Below are 21259 nucleotides of genomic sequence, written 5' to 3' on the forward strand. Positions count from 1 at the left end.
AGACCCAGAGAGCTTGCAAGAACTTGTCCTTGTGTTTTGGAATAGAGTTGTATGTCTTGCCAATGTTTTCTCCCTGGGTTCCAAGCAGCCGTTAACACAGAACAGAGATTTATTTGCTCCAGACGTGGAATCACATCTGTGAAATCTACCTCAGTAGCTTTGGTGGTTGTGTTTTTAATGCAGTTTTTAATACCCTCCTGTCAATACTTGGGAATATGCTGAAAGGCCCCAGGCAGCAGCATACTCTGGACGTATTTATGGCTCCTATATGTTGGGTGCCAGAGAGGCTAATGTTTAAAATCACAATTCCACAGATAAGCCAAACTCCCAGCCAGCCAGCCAGCAAATGTATGAGTGTTATCTCCCACCAGTACTCGGAAAATGGATTTTGCTTGCCAGCTTTGACCTAAACATGCCTTGTGTAACGAGACAGTAACTGACATTGTTTTTGTTTGAATCAAGTTAGTATATAGCTTCATAAAATAAATGAGAGAAAAAGTTTCAAAAAGTGATCACTTCATTGCCCCTAGCACCATCTTGAGATCCCCACTGGTGAACGTGTAACGGAGCCTGACTTGGCAGTATCAAGGCACAGGAATGGAGGCAAACCCAGAAAGAATCCCTCCAAAGGCCACCATTTCACCCTGATAGCATGAGCTTCCACACTTGAGGCATGACTTTTTATTGATGCGTCTCTGCTGCTAATATTTACAGCTGCAGAATTATCCTCCCAAGATCACCCTGAGCTGTGTGGGGTAATGATTTTATTATCCAAAATCATCTCACGACTCCAAAGTTCAGTCGGATGCTGTGGTATTGTACGAGGGGAAGGTGATGATAAAATATCGTGTGCTGTTGGCTTAAGTACATTCATGATACCTCTACTGTATGTGGTAAAGAGTAGTGGGTACAACAGAGGTTTAGGACACACTTCTTACCAGGGCAGTGGTAGAAAGACATTGCTCCCAAAGGCGTGTTATTCCATGGTAGACTTTTCTATTATTTAAAAGGACGCCACGGGGTACTGTTTCTCCGACTGTGGACCACAATATGGTAGTGGTATATGAAATCAATTTAGTAGTCGGGAGCAGTTTGGGGTTTTTTTGTTTTGTTTTCTTTTGTTTTTTATTGGAATAGACTAAAAAGAGGAGAAAAGAATGGCAATTATCAGTACATTGCACATTGGAAACATAACTATTATTTCTGTAACAAATCGTTAGGTTATATACATATATTCATGTAATATTGTATATGTGGGTATATATATGTATATATATGTTTTTAATATGCACTGGTTTGTACATAGTTACTGTGGGTTGTAGACCAAAATTGATGAGGTATATTTTAATAAGCTTGAGTGGCAAAAAGTATTTCCATGTGAGCATGTGTCACTAGCCATCCACGGTGTCAGGGCTTTTGATGACGGCACTAACACATTTGGCCTAAAAATAGTATTCAGGGTTTCCAGTGGCTACAAAAGGACCCGTGGTCAGCATGTAATTCTGTCCTGGATTTGGGGTTTATTCACTAATGCTTGCCTTGGTTTCCAGGTGGTGGTTGGTGGGGCAGAATGGCACTACATCGCCACTCAGGGGCCTCTGCCACACACATGCCATGACTTCTGGCAGATGGTGTGGGAGCAGGGAGCGAATGTGATCGCCATGGTCACCGCAGAGGAGGTAAGGGGGAATGGCCGTACGGCCATCTGTCCCGCCGGGGGTGGGGGCAGAAGACGGGCTTTGTGCCGATGACTTTGCTGCCTCATCCTCCTTCCGGCAGCACCATTTCTCTGCAAATCCTTTTCTCTCTGACGTGCATCTCTTTTCTCTCCTTACTTCCATATAGGTTTGTTTTGTTTTCCAAAGATAATTTATTGTTATGTCCCGTTTTTATCCAGCCCTTAACTCTTTTCCTTGGATCACCATGAACTAAAATTAAACAAACAAACAAACAAAAAAGAACCAAACTTCAGTTCAGCCAGCTCACTTCTGTGTGCCAGACAAAGCAATGATCTTTCCACTGGAGTTTGAGAACTTTGGGGCTGCTCTGGGTAAATCGGCATATATTCCCAAGCCCGGGCGTGGCCAGCTCACATGCCCTCCTGCTTATCAGCTGAAAAGAGACCAGAGCTGTTGTTCCTGTGGAGGCCTCTTTCTTTGGGGAGAGAAAAAAAAAGTCTTTTTCTTCCTTTGCCAAGTCAAACATAGTTTTTCCCTTGTAACTAGAGAAGTCTACGTGGTGTTCCAAAAACTGGCATATACCCCCATTCCGTCTAGCAGTTCGCTTGGAGCTTGCTGTCTTTGGGGGAAGATATTTTGGGTTTCTTTTCTTGTCACAGTCTCGCTTTTTTTTAAATTTTATTTTAACCACTTCCTTTTGTTCCTTTCATTAAATTTCAACTTATGTTTTGAAGTCATTTAAGGAAAAAGAGTTTTTTGTTTGTTTGTTTGTTTGTTTTTTACCATATGTATGGTATTGCATATCCCTTTCCTAACAACTTTAAAAGGATGGGGAACAGAAAGAACTGAAAACAAAAAAAAGTCATGTTCCCTTCATTAACTCTTCTGAGCAGATGCTTTCCAGAACAGCCCATTAGAAGGTAGTGATGAAAGACTTTGGGCTCTTTCAGGCCAGTTGTACTTCTCTAGGCTGACCTTCTGTCCCACCTTCCCACAAAGAGTAAATGTTCCTGAAAATCTCTAGTTTTATCACTTTATTGAATTACATCCTTGGAAGGGATTCATTCAACTTAAAACAGTGTGTACTTACCATCTGTGCTGACCCCAGGGTAAGCACAACAGACATGATCCTTGTCCCCAGGGAGCTTACATCCCAGTGGGATTTACAGTAAAAAGTGAACAGAGTCAGCTCGGATAGTGCTAAGTGCCATGGAAAAAAATGAAACCAGTAATGGGATGGAGGGTGGCCGTGGGGCTACTTTAGACTAGACTGCAGCCCAGGGCTCTCTGAGGAGGTTGCATTTGAGCTGAAACCTGAGTGACAAGAAGGGACCAGTCTTAGGAACAAAATCCAGTGATCTGTGAGGCAGCCAGAGACTTACAGTCTTTTGAAATCTGTAATTGATGTAGGTACTCAGCAGTTATATAAATTAAAGGCCTCAGACAAACCTGCTTTCACAGGATGGTTAAATAAAAGAGGCAGGTGTGCTTCAAATTTAAGAAGACTCAATTCAACCAAAAGAATCAGGGCAAGATTACTTGTGTCACCCAGAGATGTATTGCTTTGTGAGCAGGCCAGCCTTCACTTGCCATTCATTCCCCCAGCTCCGTACACTGGGCATTTCTCCTCTCGCTCCACCCACTTCCTCTGGGTCCCCTTCTAAGCTGCCATCTCATCCACCCCCGCTCCCACTCCTATGATATCAAAACTGTGCAAAACTTTAAAATAGACCCCATTTTATAAATGGTTGAGAATGCATACCCCCAGAAAAGATGATAAAATTAAGGGAGAGAGAAAAGGGGTAAAGCCAGTTTTCCTCTGCTTCAGTTGTCAATGGAACTAAAACAAATGGGTCAGGCTGAAAAAAATGTGAGATTGACACTAGATGATAAAGACAGCGTCAGTGGCTGGTGGGGTGTAACAGAGAGAGCCCAGGGCCGAGCACCTGACATGAGAAGCATGACCTAGAACGATTACTGGGATCTGTCACTCCTCTGCTTAAGGTCACTTCATCACCTTTGGATGGCTTCCCACTGACTGTGGGGTGAAATGGACCGTGGACCAGGACGCCTTCTAACCTCTTCTCTGCCATCCACACTGAAGGCCTTTCTGTTTCTTGAACACACCTAGCTTGTTCCTGCCTCTGGTCTTCACCCTGGCTCTTCTCTCTAACATTCAACTGCAGCCCAGTTGTGAATCTTTAAATGTTTCCATTGCTATAACTGCGTGGTAGATCTTATTATTGGTGTTAGCTGAAATGTATGGGTATCTACTCTGGGATAGACACTGCATGATGCTACTGAGTCAGTGACTTAGAAGCCATTCAAGTTTTCCGCTGTCCTTAAGATTTTAAGATTAAGAGGATAAGAGCTTCCCCTGACTCATGTCCAATTTTGCTTCTGTGTCTGATTCAGGAAGGCGGACGAACCAAGAGCCACCGATACTGGCCCAAACTGGGTTCCAAGCACAGCTCAGCCACCTATGGCAAGTTCAAGGTCACCACAAAGTTCCGAACAGATTCCGGTTGCTATGCAACCACAGGCTTGAAGGTCAAGCACCTTTTGTCCGGGCAGGAAAGGACAGTGTGGCATTTGCAATATACTGATTGGCCAGATCACGGCTGCCCAGAGGATGTCCAAGGATTTTTGTGTAAGTCTTTTCTTCCCTGTCGGGGCTTTACCAACAGTAATAATGGTCTTATCAGTTGGAGGTGAAATGGAAAGAGAGTCTACTTTCTCTTAAGTGGCAAAAGTATTACAACATTCAGCATATAATACTTCAGTGGTATGTGTAGAACAAAGACTAATACATGGCATTTATCATATTCTCTTTACCATTTATGCAGATGAGCTAATATGGTAAACTAATTGGTTCTACCTTGATTTAGACCTTTAGTATTCTGATACATGTCACGTGTCTGAACCTTGAAAACATTATGCTAAATAAAATAAACCAGACACAAAAGGACAGATGTTGTGTGATTCCACTTACATGAGTTATCCAAAATAGGCAACTTCATAGAGATAGAAAGTATAATAGAGGTTACCAGGGGCAAGGGGGAAGGGGAATAGGAAGTTACTGTTTGATGGATAGAAAGTTTCTGTTTGGGACCATGAAAAATTTCTAGAAGTGGATAGTGGTGATGCTTGCACAACACTGTGAATATACTTAATGCCACTGTACACTTAATGTAATGTACACTAAAATGATTAAAATGGTAAATTTTATGTTATGTATATTTTACCACAACCAAAAAAAAAAAAACACACACACAAAGCAATAAAATAAAAAACAACTTTAAAAATTTCTCATGAAAATTTATATCTCGGAAGCCCTGTACTTCCTACAGCAGTAAATCCCAATTAGTAGTTTCTCGTACCTGCAATTAAAGATACTAAGAATTATTGAAATCAACTTGTAGTATTTGAAACTATCATTTTTGGATTCATTAATTTATGTGTAGTTTTCAAGCTATGGTTATCTTAGAAACTAATTCATCCAGATTGTATGCAGTACTTTATTTGTAAGGCCAAAAACTGGGTGTGTGTGCGCCACGTGCCAAGCACTGAATCGCGCTCTTAGAACGCAGAAATGAAGCAGTCTTTGTTTTAAAGGCTCTTGCGGTCTCATGACGAAGACAGGCCGGTGATCATAGTTCAGAGGTGAGATCTGATGCTTTTGGGGATGGCTGCAGCAGCCTCCTTCCCTTCCACAGACTTGCCTCAACATCCTGCACTTGCGGGAAACCCCACTCCTTTCTTACCCAGCTAGGAAGGAGGCCTGAGGGTGCCCTGCACATTTACTACACTTTCTATGTTGTTGACTCACCAGCTGGCAGAAGACCTGTGGCCACAACAAAGGGAGGTTGGAGAAGGTCAAAACCTTGATTTTTATTTTGACATTCATTTAGAGTAGGAGGGGTGGGGGAGAGAAGAGAGAATAGGTTTTCAAGTATCTAAAAGTACCATTTCACAAGTTCCAACAGAAAGATTCTGATGCACACTTATTTATCAATGCAGCTATTTCATTTTTCATTAAAGTGATGACGGTTCTTAAGGAGTCGGACACTGAGAGTAAGAACGATGATTGGAATCAAAGGATCTAGAACGAGATCTAGGGCAGGTTGGTGGTTGGCCTGATGTCAAACAGTTACCTGCAGCTCAAAATATTAATGAGCACAGTGACCTTTGCAGAACTTTCTTTCCTCATAACTGTGTTCTTTTTATTCCTTTCTGGTACTGTTTTGCTAATTGCTTTATTAGAAGCAAGACTCAGAAAATGGAAACAATAAAAGTAGATCCGTTTGATGACTGGCTAACAGATCTGATAAAAGGTTGAGTTTATAAGATAGTTAAAATTATAATCAAATCTTTTAAATCAGAACCAATTTAAGGAAAGCCAACCTAAATTACTGAAAAATATAGAGCATATTTTTAAACAGTATTTATTAATTTACCTTTCTAAGAAACTCAGGACAAGTGTGCTGAGCAGGGTCTTAGAAATGTTGGCTCTTTAGGTTTTTGAGAATTTTAGGAGATTTTTGTTTGTGTTTAAATGAGATTACTTGGATGCAGAGGAACTGGGTCAAACTGTCTTCCAGAGGTCTTCACTGAGTTACACCTTAAGGAACTTTATTAATATGATTGCTAGAGAAAGAATCTGCTTAAATCTAATTTCTCTGTGTTTCATGAAATTCCCCGTGATGGTGGCATCTTCTTTATTGATCAATATTCCTTTTACTTCTCTCCTTAAATTTAGCACAAGAAAAACCTTGTCTCTTGTATGTGAACATTGCCTGCCGTCAGAAAATGTTATTGCCTAGTATCTTTTCCCCTTTGGAAAAAAAAATTGTGAAGGGAATTCCATGCTCAGTATTTAGCTCATGTTGGTACCAATAGTAGCTACCTTATCTAGTCACCTCAGATTGCCTTCTCTCTTTTGTTTTGTTCTATCTCATTTTACATTATTAGTGGTGGTGACGGTGGTGGTAGTAAACATTTATTTGGGTAAACTATTTAGGATTACTAATTAAATGAGGTTATAAAGGAAATTGGAGTTCTTAATCATTGTGTGTAAACAGGTGCTTTTAAATTACGAGAATGGGGACTTCCCTGGTGGCGCAGTGGTTAAGAATCCGCCTGCCAATGCAGGGGACCTTGGTTCGAGCCCTGGTCCGGGAAGATCACACATGCCTCAGAGCAACTAAGCCCATGAGCCACAACTACTGAGCTTGTGCTCTAGAGCCCGCGAGCCACAACTACTGAGCCCGCACGCCTGGAGCCCACGCACCGCAACAAAGAGTAGCCCCCTCTCGCGGCAACTAGAGAAGGCCCGCGCACAGCAACGAAGACCCAACACAGCCAAACATAAATAAATAAATAAATAAATAAATTTTTAAAAATTACGAGAATGGTTTGAATGCTGTTTTCTCTTCAGCAGTTTGAGTTTTTCTCCTCATTTGGTTTTACACTGCTGCACTGGGATAAGATTTTCTGAGTATCAGGAACCTTCAAATCTGCTTCTCCCCTGAACTAGCTACTATAAAATCTCAGTTACTAATTGACTTTTTCTGGTTCTTGGATTGTTTGAGGATTACATTTATATACTTCTCCTTTTTTTTCATGACCATTAAAAAAAATAGTCTTTAAGGCTCGGGTTGAGCAATTTTCCATTTGTGTCCAGTTGGAGTAGCGAACAGTCTCCTGCACAGCCCTGCGGGGCTAAGCAGATGTTGACGGGGCACGTGGCACACACCCCACCCACATGTTGCCTCCAGGAAAGGGGGGTTATCTGGAGCTACTCATACAACCACGTGGGATCCAAGCTGAAAACCAGGCTCCCCAAAGTCTATTTTATAATCTAAAAATGGAGTCAAGCCTCAGCTGACATTCACTCATTCAGTGAGGGGAAGGAAGAAAGGGCAGATGGATGCTCTTCCCACCAGAAATTGGCTCTGACAGGTGGGCATTTCAAGGGGACCTAGCTGGTGTCTGATCCCAGTCTGTTAATAGTAGGAATTGCTGTAAGTAATGTCGAGAATCATCTGCTTGGGGGACTTTGGGATTTGCAGAGGGGAAGACAGAATTTAATTTTTAAAAAAGAACTATTTAATTTAAAGAACAAATTCTCCCATGGACTAATTGACTCCCAGCTGGTCCTTTCTGGATCCAGGACTGTAGCGTGGGTACCAGCCAAATAATTAGTGTCTTGTAAGTACTGTAAATTATTGTCACTTAAAAAAAAAAATTCACAGTCAGTTTTTTTTTCCCCTCACTTGTATGCAAAGCGATGCAGGACATCAGTGACAAGATCTGCATTTTGTCTTGCAGCCTACTTGGAGGAGATCCAGTCGGTCCGTCGCCATACCAACAGCATGCTGGAAAGCACCAAGAACCAGCACCCCCCAATCGTGGTCCACTGCAGTGCTGGGGTGGGAAGGACCGGCGTGGTCATCCTTTCTGAGCTGATGATCTACTGCCTGGAGCATAATGAAGTAAGTCATTCTGGGCTTCTGAATCCTCCACCTTGGGGACCAAGCTACACCATGGCCAAACCTTCACCTGTGCCCTTCTATTTCCACTGTTTAACTTCCTCTCTCCTGACGAGAGTTTTCCAGACCCATGATTCCTAGTTGGACTCTGACATTTACAACCTTCCTGATCTTTTGCCTTTCACTGCTCTGTGTAGAGACCCAGATAATATAGAAAAAGAGTTGAAACTGTGAGAAAGGCAACATTTAGAAAATCTGATCTTCGCTGGCATCAACTTCCAGAGGTCTGCAGTGTTTCGTAGAAGGTCTGGTTTTATTGTGGGTAATTTTCCACAGTGGGTTATTGGGTCGCATATAGTATAGATGCGTCTTGCATTTCTGGGATGTGTTTTGGCCTAACTCCTACGTGAAAATGTGTGTACTTTAAAAACATTTTTCATTCTTTAGTGGGGAGTTTTACTGAGGGGGCTCTTTGCTCTTGTCTAGACTGGCAGTGGTGTGTAGCAGAGCCGGGTAGATAATCCGAGGGCACAGACGTGGCCTGCCTTTGCTGAGGCTGGAGGCCCAGCTTTTCTCCCATAGACGCGGGCTGCGGCTGATTTTGTGCCCACACGGTGTGTGGCATTCCCTTCTTGCTGTAGGTCAGGGAGTTACACCGAGGGGCATTTGATTTTGTAGAGATGAGACAAATAGCAATCAAAGGCTAAAGAACAATTCTTCTGCCTTCTATTCTCACAGGGGGCTTTAGGGGTTTTAGATGGCTTTCACTTTTTTTTCTTAGGCTCTTTAATCACCACTAGCAGCACACGTCCCGTTCCGGTTTTACAGATGAGGATGCGGAGGTCCAGAAACAATCTAGTGGCTTGTCCAGTGCCAGGTGGCTCTTAAGCAGTGGTGCCAAGGTTTGAAGTGAGGTCTTTCACCTCCTGGCCCTGAATTGTTTCCTGTCTTCACTCTGCCTCCAAATGCCAAGTGTCATTTGATTCTTGTTCAATTTCCAAATTGTACAGCTTGGAGAATCAAAGGAAACTTTTGAAGCGGTTTGATAGTTTTAAAATCAGGAAATATTATAATGCATGTTCTGTGAAGGAATTTATATAACAATATATGTATTTACTCAATGGTTTGAAGATCAGATTAAATATTGCCCCATGGAGCTTGTTATATTCAAACTTCTCAGAAAACAATAAATGCCCAGTTTAAATATGTTCAAAGGATTTTTAAGTTCCCTGCCTATAAAAAGTTAATTTTGGAAGCTTTCAGTCTGTACATATGAATGTTTGTGCTGCTAAAAAGTAGAAGAGGAGTTATATCACATGTGGCCTATTGTTCAAACAAACAAACAAACATTCTATTGGGGAACAAAATGCCCATCATGGAATCACTTGAGTCCACATAACAGAAATCTCGTCATCTTCTATGAGTTCTTATCATTTTGTCTCACATGAGATTTCTTGATTGCTTCTCTGTCACTACTAGAAGTCTCTAGGAGTTTCTAGTAGAGTGAATAGCTCGGCAGTAAGTCCCAGATCCGCTCACTGCTGGGAAGATGGACTAAGATGCAGTGGAATCTGGGTACACGTGGCTCAAGCATATCCGAGCTCCGCTGGCAGCACCCGTGGGTTCCTGGGGAGGAAGAAGGGCCTCATCATCCCCTCCCCACTTAGAGATCTTTTCCTCATGTCACTTTCTTTGCCAAATTCCCCTTCTTTGCTGCATTCCCCGTGCGCTCTTCCTCTGTTCCCCCTTCCTCCTTTTCAACTTGAGAAGCTGCTTTGTCAGTCTGGTCTGACATGAAGGATCGCTTTGTTCTGAGAGCTCTTTGGAGACCCATCAAAGGCTGAACCTCAGTAACACGATGACATGAAGGCTCATCGATCACCAGATGTCACTGGCCCAGTGGAACACAACAGATGTCAGAGCCAGCGTGGTACAGAGTAAGGGGTTCAGCCACTAGGGCCTTGAGTGGACTCGGTGAGGGCTCAGGGTGATTAAATTCTCTAGGGTGTATCCAGACATAGCAGATTTCCCCAATGCCCACTTGTATGCCAGAACATTTACTGGAATGTGGTCAGTCCAAAAAGGACTTCTGTTCCCACTGATGTTCAAAGATAGCAAGATGACTCATATTTTTCACTTCCCTTCCCCTAGCACATGTAGCCAGCCTTATCTGTCCCATTTCCCATAATTGCTGTTGGTAGACGGCTAGGGAGAAAAAAGGTCTCTACTTGTTCTGCTTCAGACCTGGCTAGTAAAATTCAAACCCTTATTTTAGAAGAGGCGTGGAAGCATGTTTCTTTGTTTTTTAAACAAAAGATTTTGCTAAATCAATGTAAAATTGGTTGTCCCATTTTTCTCCTGTCTAAACTTTCCCGTCTTCTTTCCATGGCTTCTGGATTTAGGATACTTTATGTTTTGGTCTATAATCCATAGAGTTTTAGTTTTGTCAGTGAAATGCCTTTTCTTTTTCCTGGAGCAAAGGTGCTTAACCGTGAAGTCGGGGAGCTGCGAGGGGATTCTCCTGGGCTGCCCTGAGAAGCTTCTTTGTGCCCTGTTGTTTTTGGTCACTGAATGTTAGCTATAACATTTTAATGCCCGTACATTTGTTTTCAGAACGCACCAGTTTCATGGTTTGTGATACGAGAGTATCTTAGCCACCTGTCCCAGATTAGCTAAATTACAAAAGGTCAGGTTCTCACTAGCCAAAGAGCAAGATGTCTTGATCTTGCTGCTTTTCTGAATTGGTTATCCCTCCTTCATAGAGAAGGGGGGTGGGGGCGATGCCTTCTAAGCAAGATGGAGCAAGCATCAGCTGCCTCCGGATTCCTTGGGTTAGGGACAGTGGGCAGCAGGGCCTGTGGAAGTGCATCTTCAAGGCAAGCTGAAGGATTCTTTCATTGAGGACCAGGGGGAACTTTGTCTTGTCTCCAAACTGCCCTATATCAGCTAGTATACTGTCCTTGAGTCAGCCTGAGGGGGCTGAGTCTTACAGGCTATTGAGATGGTAATGACCATGATGATAGTGGTGGTGGCAGAGATGGAAGTGGAGGAGAGGGTAGAGGTAAAGGAGATGGTGGTGGGAGAGGAGGTGGTGGTGGTTGTGATGATGACGAGAATGAAATTATAATAACCACAGCTAACGTGTATGTAGTGTTTACCATGTGCCAACACTATTTCAAGAGCCTTACAGCTCATAGCCTTCACAATGACCCTACGAGAGAGGTTCTGCTAGTACCCTCATCTAACAAAGAGAAACTGAGGCACAGGGAGATGAGCTCTTAGCTTCTGTGTGACCCTGCCTCACTTGTCAAAGCCTTTGATGGGTATGAGGTAGGAGCAGCCTTATTCTATCCTTACATTCAGTGCCCAACACAGAGTAATGCTTATCATGCATTATGTTCAGTTCATTATTAGGTGCTCTGTGTTGTGTATCATGATGTCAGTCACTTTGGAGTAGAGTTTAGGCACAGACCCACTAGTTACCATCAGAAGCTTATGGCCTAGGCTCTGTATTTTGACTAATAGTTTAAGGATTCACATGCCTTTTTCTCTTTGCTTATTACCAGGGACTTGTCCCTTTTAAATCTGTGGTATTACTTAACTAGTTTTGGAGAAGAGCGACTAAACAGGATGGCATGTATGGTATTGTAGCTACACAAAGTTTGGAAATAGCTGAAATGACTTTTGAAAGTAAAGTTAGAAAAGACATACAGCTGAGTTTTTATTATTTTATTTCTGATGCTTGCTCAGTCCTTAATAACTTCGTGGGTGTGGTCGTTTGCCTGGATTAAGGGTTCCCAGAGCAGGGGGAAGTATACCAAGGCCATGATGGCACATTGACTCCATGGTGCTTCTGCCTTGGCTGGTCCAGGAGGATGAACGTGACACGAGTGAGGGGACACCATGGCACCAATGATCCGTTGTATTAATTCCTTTCCATTGGAGATCTTCAAAGAATTTACACATTGGCAATCTCATTTAATACTCAAGATATCGTTAGTTAAAGACTTTCACTCCAAACATGCATGACTGGTGTCCAGAGATCGTGCTTTGATGTTTTAAAGGTTTACACATAAATTATCTCACTTGGTTATGCCTGCGATCCTGTGGGGTAGCAGGAGGGGCATGAGTATTCTTATTTCATTAATATTAATGAGACAGCGAGTAGTCTTTATTAAGAGCCTACTATGTGCCAGACACTGGGTTAAATGCTTTACATGCATTTCTTCATTTGATCCTCTGAGGAGGGTACTGTTTATCACCCCGTGTTATTGCCGAGGAAATGTCACTAACTTGGCCAAGGCCACACTGCCATTGGAGGAAAGCATCATTATCCTTATTTTACAGATGAAGAAACGAAGACCCAGAAAGGGCTTAAATCCTACCATTGGGCCATAGTAGGGTTAAGAGTACCAATCGGGTTTAAGTCCAGCCTCTCTGTTTTCTCTAGTGGACTGGTCTGTACTTAAAATATCACACCAGGGGTACATGACGACCAGCTTCTCCAGTTGCTGTTAGGGTCTTTGATTTGGGATAACCCAGAGGGGGCTGTCTTTGGCTTTCTCCTGTACCTGCACAGGGGCAGCGAGTGAGTGCTTCCTGGATGAGGGAATGAGGAAGGAGCCAAGGGAACCCCCCCCCCCCACCCCGTCTCAGGATCTTCTTCTCTTTTCTTGCAGAAGGTGGAAGTGCCCATGATGCTGAGGCTCCTCAGGGAGCAAAGGATGTTCATGATCCAGACCATCGCTCAGTACAAGTTTGTCTACCAGGTCCTCATCCAGTTCCTCCAAAACTCCAGACTCATTTAACCCCCCGGAAGAGGCACCCAGCTCCATCTTACAGATGGGGAAGCACCTCCAGACAACATCTGCTCCCCCAGCAGGGCGCGGATGGCCGGAGCAGGCAGGCCACGGGCTCCCTGAAGACAGGAGCCACGATCATTCACAAACATCACGTATTATTTTATATGAGATAATTTATTTTTTTCCCCTCTTTGGAATAACCTTTGTGAATCATTGTGATGCAGTTTTCACAATAATGTAGTACTTTTCATCTGAACCCCATTTTGACGGATCTGCATTGTAATAGGTCAGTAGGGAGGGTCGCCTGGTAGATTATTTGGGGGACAGAGGCATAAGGGAAGACATCTCTAGTGAAGTTGCAGCCAGATTTGTCACCAGCCCTGAAATTTGTCAGCCTGATTGCTCACGTCCAAATCAAAGATGGCAAGAAAATGAGTTCATCCTAAAATATAAAGATAAGGGCTAAGACCCTTTCCTGAAGGAGAAGAACAACACTCTTTTCTTATATTTGGGGGCTCCTGTGGCTTGATGGGCAGTTCCCTCCCTTTCCCCTTTTTGCCCTCTCCCTCAGTAGTCTCTTTTTTTCCTCCCAGGCTTGAGTTAAAGACAGGAACAGCTAGAGGAAATGCTCCCTTTCCAATGCAGTGATTGCCATTGCCCGGGATGAATGAGGACTCTGTGTTGTATCTTTCTCAACCACTCCTTATTCTGGGCTCCGGAGCCTTTTCCCCTGCTGGAGACTGCACCCTTGATATTTGCTGCTTCTCCCTGTTGGCTCAGTGGACCCTAGTCTGGTGGCCTTTGAGGCCCTGGGCCAGGCTGTCTGTGCAGCTAGGCTTCTTGCCTGATTGAGAGAAGATAATAGACCAGTGTGGAAGAAAGAGGAGACAGGCAGGCCCTTGATATTGTTTCTTATTTAAATATGAAGTGTGTGCTCATGGGGATCTGAAGGTCAAGGTGCTGGGTGCCATGGAAAGGTTATAAAGGAAACGGTTGGGAAAGCTGATGTATGGGGGCTCCTTGGCACTCAGGTGGCAGGGCCCCTGCCAGGAGCCACCCCAAGTGTTATCCCCGCTGTGCTGCTAGCACCTCCAGCCTTTGGCCTGCACGATCAGAACTAAGCCCGCCCAGGACCTTGCACCTGCTGAAATCTTGGCCCACCTGCTGAAAGATGGTGAGATGTGTGCTGCTTTCCTTTTCTCCATACAGCCCACTCTGGTCAGTTGTGGTATTAACCCTGCCCTCAGTTTGAAGCTCAGTCCTTAGTTCGTCTCCTTCTGTGCCTTCATTGGTCACCGTCCTTCTGAATTTTGTAGGTTAGTACACAATAAATAAATGTTCTGCACATTTTCCCTCTTGCTGACTTCTGGGGAATTCTTCCCTCTACTGTCTAGTTTTTCTTGACGCAACTTTTAATTGTGGCTTTGTTCTTAAAATTGACTTTTGCGGGTGTTCCACGATGCCTTCTTCCACTGCTACCTTTTTTTTTTTCCTCCTGAGCTGCAAATGCAAAGAAAGAATGGCATCCAATCGACCAGAAAGAGTGCGCCTTTGTGGCTTCTGGTCACCACAACAGGCAGGTGTGGAAGCAGATTCCTGATGAACTACTTTGGAGTATGAATCAACTCGGTTTCACATCTGGCCAGGTGTTATAGTGGTGGTTCTCTGTATTTGGACTCAGTATCTGGCGATGGAGGGCCTCCTACCTTCTCTTCTAAGGTCTAAAGAATCAGTCAAGGAGTGGAACTTCAGCTGAGCGCCATAGATTCTGGAATTTTGCTGTGCGATCTGAAAAAGAAAACCACTAGTATGATGTGTATTTTCAGTGGATCAGAGCTCGTAACCCTCACTAGGAGACGCACAGAAATTGGATCATCAGCAAGCAAAGAGGTATTGTTTCCTTTTCCTTAGGGACTTTCCATCCTTGGGATATTCTGCTGTTAGGGATGTTTTAACGGTTGGTCTGCCGTTACTGGTTTATTGTTTGAGGAACCACTTCGGTATTTCTCTTTCGTCTCTCAGGCCCCAATGTGGGCAGTGTTAAAATGTCTCGTGTGGGCAGCGTGTAGATCTGCTGACTCTTTGAGCTTATCACTCACGGCCCTCCTTTCAACTCATCCACTGTTGCCACTTGGTGCTCTGGGAATATTCATGAATGCACAAAATGCAAAGAAGTAGGTTCAGTATCCAATTTCCTAGCCAAAGTTTGTATTGAAACTCAAAGGAAAACGTTTAAAAGTGATTCCCCATATTTTGTTTTTAAAAACAAATGCTTTTGGCCCTTGAGCCCATTTTGCCTTCCTTTTCACATCTCCAGTAAATGCCAACCTATCTCCTGTTAAATTAGCAGGCGCCATTTAAAGTCCTTTCAGTGGCATCTGCATAATAATTGCCCAGAGATGCTTTATATCTGGGAAGCAAGCCAAGGAATAAACCTTGAGGCAAAGTGTATTAAATTAGTTATCTAGTTAGAGCTTTTGGAGGGAGTTCCTGACGATGTATCAAGTCTGAAGCCGGAGCTATCAGGGTCTGTTGCTGCAGTTTCGACTTGAAGGGAGAAAATCAAAAATGGAGGGGGAAAAAAAAAAGATACCATCTTACAACAAAGCCACCCAACACTTTCAGGCCTCTGGTTTTGAAGTTTTTCCAGTTGAAATGTTTTGTTTCTTTCATCCACTCCCATTTGGATATATTGACCCAGTGTTCCTCCTTGTTTACTGTGGTCCCTGAACCAGGGGGGCTGAGTTTGACGTCTTCATCCTTGAGCTGAGCTGAGCCTGCCTGCAAAGCCGAACCGTGTCCTGTTATGCTTTACTGGATTCCTTGGGCTTTAAGGGGACACCACCTTTTGGTCTCATTTACATTTAGACACCACTTTCCCTGGATAGGAAGTAAAGGAGGATTTGGCAGCTTTAGGTAGGGATGTCAAACGTGGAATATTCTGAGTAATAGACTTCCGAGAACCCTAAATAGAGAGAATTTTACTTCCACAACCTTTGTGGTCCTAGATTGAGAAGAGGAACTATTTTTGGACTGTAATTAGTCAGTGATTGTTTGCCTCCAAGTCCTGTGGCCATCTCTGGCCCCTTCCCCCATCGGCGTGGAGAGAGGGTCTCTGTGGGCTCCGCTGGGTGACATCCTGTGGGACTTGCCCACTGGCTTGCCCAGGACTCACTTAACCTTTATCCTGCCTACACTCAGCTTTTGCGGTTCTGTAATAAACACCAGTGGGTACAGTAAGTCAGCACTTTTATCCAACTGCCTACCTTTCTTATCTTTTCCAGCTTAATATAGGTTGACCCATATGAAATTTCCAATATTTGGACCATATTTTACTTACGATAACAGAAAATTCACATGGATCAACCTAACACGTACAGTTTGTTTCTCCTCCCCGATTAGTATGGATCCCAATGCACCATATGTCATTTCTCAAGTGCTAATGAATACGAAAGCATGGGCGGCTTGGCTCTTTTTGTGAACTCACTGCCTTGCTACGGCAACCCTTGCCTCACTTGAGTGGGCCATCTCCTGGGGCTTGGAGTCACTCTTTGCAGAGACGTTAGTGCACTTTGGATTCTCATAGGCAGGGTTGGCCATCAGGCACATGACTAGGGGGTTTTCAGCTGCCATCCTTTCTTGATGTACAGTCTGTATTAGCTGACCTCAGCCCAGTGGTTATGGAACACAGTATATGGGCCCGAGGTGTCCAGAGTCACAAAGCAGAATGTGCTTTTGAATCTCTCTTCCCCACTTCCAGTGGTGCGTGGGATGGAGAAAGTGGGTATAGTTATTGATTTTCTTTGGGGGGTAGATCTGTCAATCACTTGAGGTCAGGGGGTGGGCAAATGCAGGAACCTTCTAAGATGTGTGCCAGGGAGCTTAGACTCAAGGGTTGGGGATTGAGTCAGAGCCATATTAGTGTGAATCTACCCTTCATTCCTTCTTCGTGTCGGGAGTAACTGTCAGGATCCCAGAGTAAGAAATTTCCAGAAGCACCAAGTAATTACTGTTGGGCTCTTAAGATGGCTCTTTGTGGGAATACAGTTCCCTCTTGTTTTACCAAAGATACTTCTGCAACTGTGTTTTATTTTATTGCCTATGGATTTTATCAGACACTCATCATGCTCTGACTTAGTGATTTCTTTTTGTGAGCAAAGTAACAACTCAGCTAGCACTGATTCCAAATGGAGAAATTTGGGGTTTTCATGGAGACTGCAAAAATTTTCCATTGGTCTAGAGCTTTACGGGTGACAAATTAGTTGGCCCTATAGGGTTGAAATAATCCTACTCGGCCCTATAGGGTGGAAATCTCTAGGATGTTGAATTATGTTTGACACTTCCCCTGAACTCTGAGCAAGCAAGCACAGTGGTTCTTGTCTTTGCCTCAGCTTCTGAGACATTTGGGGCAAAAGACCTTACTGAAGCATCATCTATTGAAAGTAACAGCAACATGCCTGGGAGAAATGGGCAGGTATATCCAATCAAATTCTGCCAACTCATATGTGTTACCCCGAAAATCGCCATTCTTCATGGGGTCCTGAGGAACTCGATGGCCTGCTTGCCCAACACTCAACCTTTATCTTGCCTGCTCCCAGCTTTTGCATTTCCGTTAGAAACTCAGATGCGTGAGTGTTTTTATCCAGCTTACTACCTTACTTATTTTTTTCCAGCTTAAAATCGCTGTGTCTTCTTCCTCAAGGCCAAACTAAAAGGTTCTCTATTAAAATGTCCATGAGCCTGGCATTGAATATCTGGCATCAATTGATTTCACAGGACTGCATAATTTATTGTTGCTTGGTGCAGTAAAAAGGAGGACGTGCATCAGTTCCTACTGTTTAGAGCTTTGATCAGCCCTCTCATTTTAAAAATAAATTCAAGGACGTTTCGTTTTAAGACAGGAGGGCAAAAGCTGATGGGCAGCCTGAATATGAGAACGCATTTATCTAGAAAGTCACTGTTCCTTCTGCCACGCTTTGGGCCATCAAGATCATTCTTTCCAAAAAATGCCATAAGCTTGCCCAGAGAAGAGCTATAAATGTGAAGAGAAAGAGGAAGGCTTTTCAGACCAGCCTTGAAGTTTCTATCAAACAGTTCTTGATTCACAAACAATTTTCTGAACTCGGGGATGTCTCTCCTACTGCCTCCCTTTCTATAAGGCCAGAGGGATGGAGATGAGGTGGTGCCCCTGGGAAAGACCGCGCTGCAGTGGGGAGATCTGTTTCACCCTCACACAGTTTTTTTTTTTTTTTTTTGGCTGCGTTGGGTCTTCGTTGCTGCGTGTGGGCTTTCTGTAGTTGCGGCGAGCTGGGGCTACTGTTCGTTGCGTGCACAGGTTTCTCATTGCGGTGGCTTCTCTTGCTGCGGAGCACGTACTCTAGGCTTCAGTAGTTGTGGCATGTGGTCTCAGTAGTTGTGGCTCGCGGGCTCTAGAGCACAGGCTCAGTAGTAGTGGCACATGGGCCTAGTTGCTCCACGGCATGTGGGATCTTCCCGGACCAGGGCTCGAACCCGTGTCCCCTGCATTGGCAGGCGGATTCTCAACCACTGCGCCACCAGGGAAGTCCGCACCCTCGCTCGTAGTTTTAAACCGTGTCCTCACTGTTGCAGTGGAGCTTGATGAATGTTCTGGATTCTGATGCCTGCCTAGATTCGCTGCTCAGAAAGACCACCTCCCCTCGCTTGCTGGTGGCCCTCCCTTTCCTTGCAACCTTATTAGCAGATTTACTCAACCACATGGCTCTGGAGTTAGCTGTCACAGCTCCTGTGCATCTTGATTGCGCCTCTCCTCCGCCGGTGGGGCTGCAGAGCGGATCCCCCTTCCCAGCACATCGTGTTTCTTTCTAATCAGGGCATAAAACCCAGGAAGACGTCAGTATATCAGCAGTAACGGCAGTTCGTTGTCTTACTTGAGGGCACAGGTGGGACTCCTTTGTGGTGTCACCCTCTTCCAAGAGCACCCCATTCACTTAGGGCTACGCCGGCCTTTCCTTGTTTTTCATTTGCTTTATGGATCGGCTCTCGACAGCACACCTTTCCTTTCCCTACCCTTTTAGGAACCCCTACAAAGCAGCAGAATCTAGTCATAGGGAATCACTCTCTTAAATCTCTCCAAATTATGTAGTTCGGAAATCTAATTTGAATCCAGAAAAGCCTATATAGTTTCAAAAAATAAAATTTGGCATTTATGTAGTTTCAAGGAATGAAATCTGGCAAAGGGAAAGAACCATAATGAAAATAGCTAGGTGCTGTCGGCAGCCAGGAAGCTGTCTTTACCCCCTTTCTCCCCTTGGCGACGGGCACTGTCACTCAGCACTAGGAGTGGAAGACAAGCTGGATCCATGGTCAGTCCTGTTTAGGACAAAGGTTGCACCACTCCCTCAGGCTTCTTTTGAGGCGAACTGACTTGGAGCCACAGCGGCTGCATTTGGCATCATGACACGTGTAGTCGGATTAATTTGTTTCCAGCCTCCTCCTGCTGACTCTGTTCCCTTCACCGTCACGTCTATGCAGCCTGGCCAATCTGGTGAAACGGGTGAAGCTCTGGGCCCCGCAGGGACATTTATACGTTGCCTTGCGATCCGTTCTCCGCTGTCTAGGGAGGGGCAGGACACGCTATTCATCCAGTCTGCAACGTGTCCTATTTTTTCTTCCTAACCTCCTCCTTCAGGGAAACACAGAGGCTGCCTCACCTGACAAGAGGTTTTGGGGAAAAGCTGAAAACATTAGATTGGAGTCTTTTTGTGCCTTAGGGTGGAACTAGTTTGCTAACATCTCAGGAAGCCTGCTCTGCATTGAGCTCAGCTGGCTCTCAGAGCAGAGGTGCTTGGCGTTCTCAGCATTTCTCAGGGGCCTCCCACCTCCCTGAACTGTATGTAGTGTTAGCTAATAAATACCTTCAGCTTAGAGCTGAGAGCTGTCATTCAGAGCCATTTTTCCCCCCAACTTGGAGTTCCGTAAAATGTTATTGCAACTTCCTTTGACTGAACTTTCTTGCCAGTTTGAAATCTTAAAAATCTATTATCCTTTCAAAAGTAAGGTTGCTCTTCATCAGAGATGCTTTCCTGTGTATGTCCTTTGTTCCTTCAATAGTCAGCTAACTTGCTTGAGGATGTGTAAATGCGGAAAGAAAGGTTTACATATGCAGATGACGACTATTAGATAACCTTAGGTAATTTGTGTTACATCAGGTAACATGCTGATCTATTTTGTTTCACTGGACTATTGTTGTGAGACTTAATTCAGTATTTTGATGCTTTCCTTGGTCTGTGTTTTATAAAATGTTGTGAACTGTTTTATCATTCAAACCAACTGACATTTAATAGGTCTCATTTCGAACGTACAGACAAGTCCCTAATGTAGAAAGCAGTTTGTTCTTAAGGGTCTTAGGTCAGCCCACAGAAGCCTTCTGATGTCCAACACGGCTGAATAGCAGGGCGGTGTCCGCCAGATCTGGCTGGCATGGGCTGACCTGGACATTTAACCACCTATCATATTGTTGCTGTGAGAAATGCATTCCAGATAGGGGCTTGGGATCCTGAGAACACATTCTTCTCCCCGTGGTGGGCACTTGCTACCTTGCAAGATGGAGGTCCAGTCTCTTCACTACAAACTAATTGTAAGGGGAGAGAGGGAGTGAGACGTTTATAGGACGTTCCCTAAGTTGGGGAGTGATTAATAGTCACATGTCAACTTTACTTTGGTATAGACTCCCTCTCAATTTAATAATATTAAAAGCCTTAAATAAAATTATGCATGCTATTCTATGTGCTTTTTTATATCAGTAAATAAGCTTATGCTTGCCAGTTTTATACACAATTGAGAGGTGTATGAAACTGACTTTTGACAGTATTTTTGCACTGTTTCCTATCTGTTTTTATAAAGTCTTTAGCTATTGGTCCTAGTTGTGTATCGTTTATGTTCTCACTGCCCTTGTTATTGCTGTAAAATGTTTCATATGTGCCTTTACAAATGTGAGATCTTTATTCTAACCTTTTTTGTAAAAGATATCTATTGACTTCCAAATGCAATAAACTTTTTTTTTCTTTCCAGAGAAAACAGCTGAATCATTTCTGTCCTATGTATGTTTGCATTAATTGAAAACATATTCTCTCTTAGGATTATTTTCATAGGCAAACGTATCTGGGAAAATCTGCCTTTTCACTTCTTTAAAGCCCATTTATTTCTACCCACTTTTCATTCCTGTATAACGGGATCACACTGAAGAATCAGTTTGAAATTTCCAGAAGTCATCATTGTTAGGAAAAAGCTGAAAGGGGTGATTGTT

General features: G+C 43.8%; 1 protein-coding gene across 1 annotated transcript in view; it reads left to right on the top strand.

Annotated features, from left to right (window-relative positions):
• Positions 1–20958, top strand: part of PTPN14 (protein tyrosine phosphatase non-receptor type 14) — a 109281-nt gene extending 88323 nt beyond the window's left edge. Inside the window, exons 15-18 of the mRNA XM_068541436.1 lie at positions 1551–1679; positions 4095–4329; positions 8010–8173; positions 12850–20958. Of these exons, the coding sequence (XP_068397537.1) occupies positions 1551–1679; positions 4095–4329; positions 8010–8173; positions 12850–12978 (657 nt within the window). The 3' untranslated portion in view covers positions 12979–20958. The remainder of the gene's footprint in view (positions 1–1550; positions 1680–4094; positions 4330–8009; positions 8174–12849) is intronic.
• The last annotated feature ends 301 nt before the right edge of the window (positions 20959–21259 follow it).

The sequence above is a fragment of the Eschrichtius robustus genome, chromosome 3 (genome assembly GCF_028021215.1).
Source record: "Eschrichtius robustus isolate mEscRob2 chromosome 3, mEscRob2.pri, whole genome shotgun sequence".
NCBI classification, from domain to species: Eukaryota; Metazoa; Chordata; class Mammalia; order Artiodactyla; family Eschrichtiidae; genus Eschrichtius; species Eschrichtius robustus.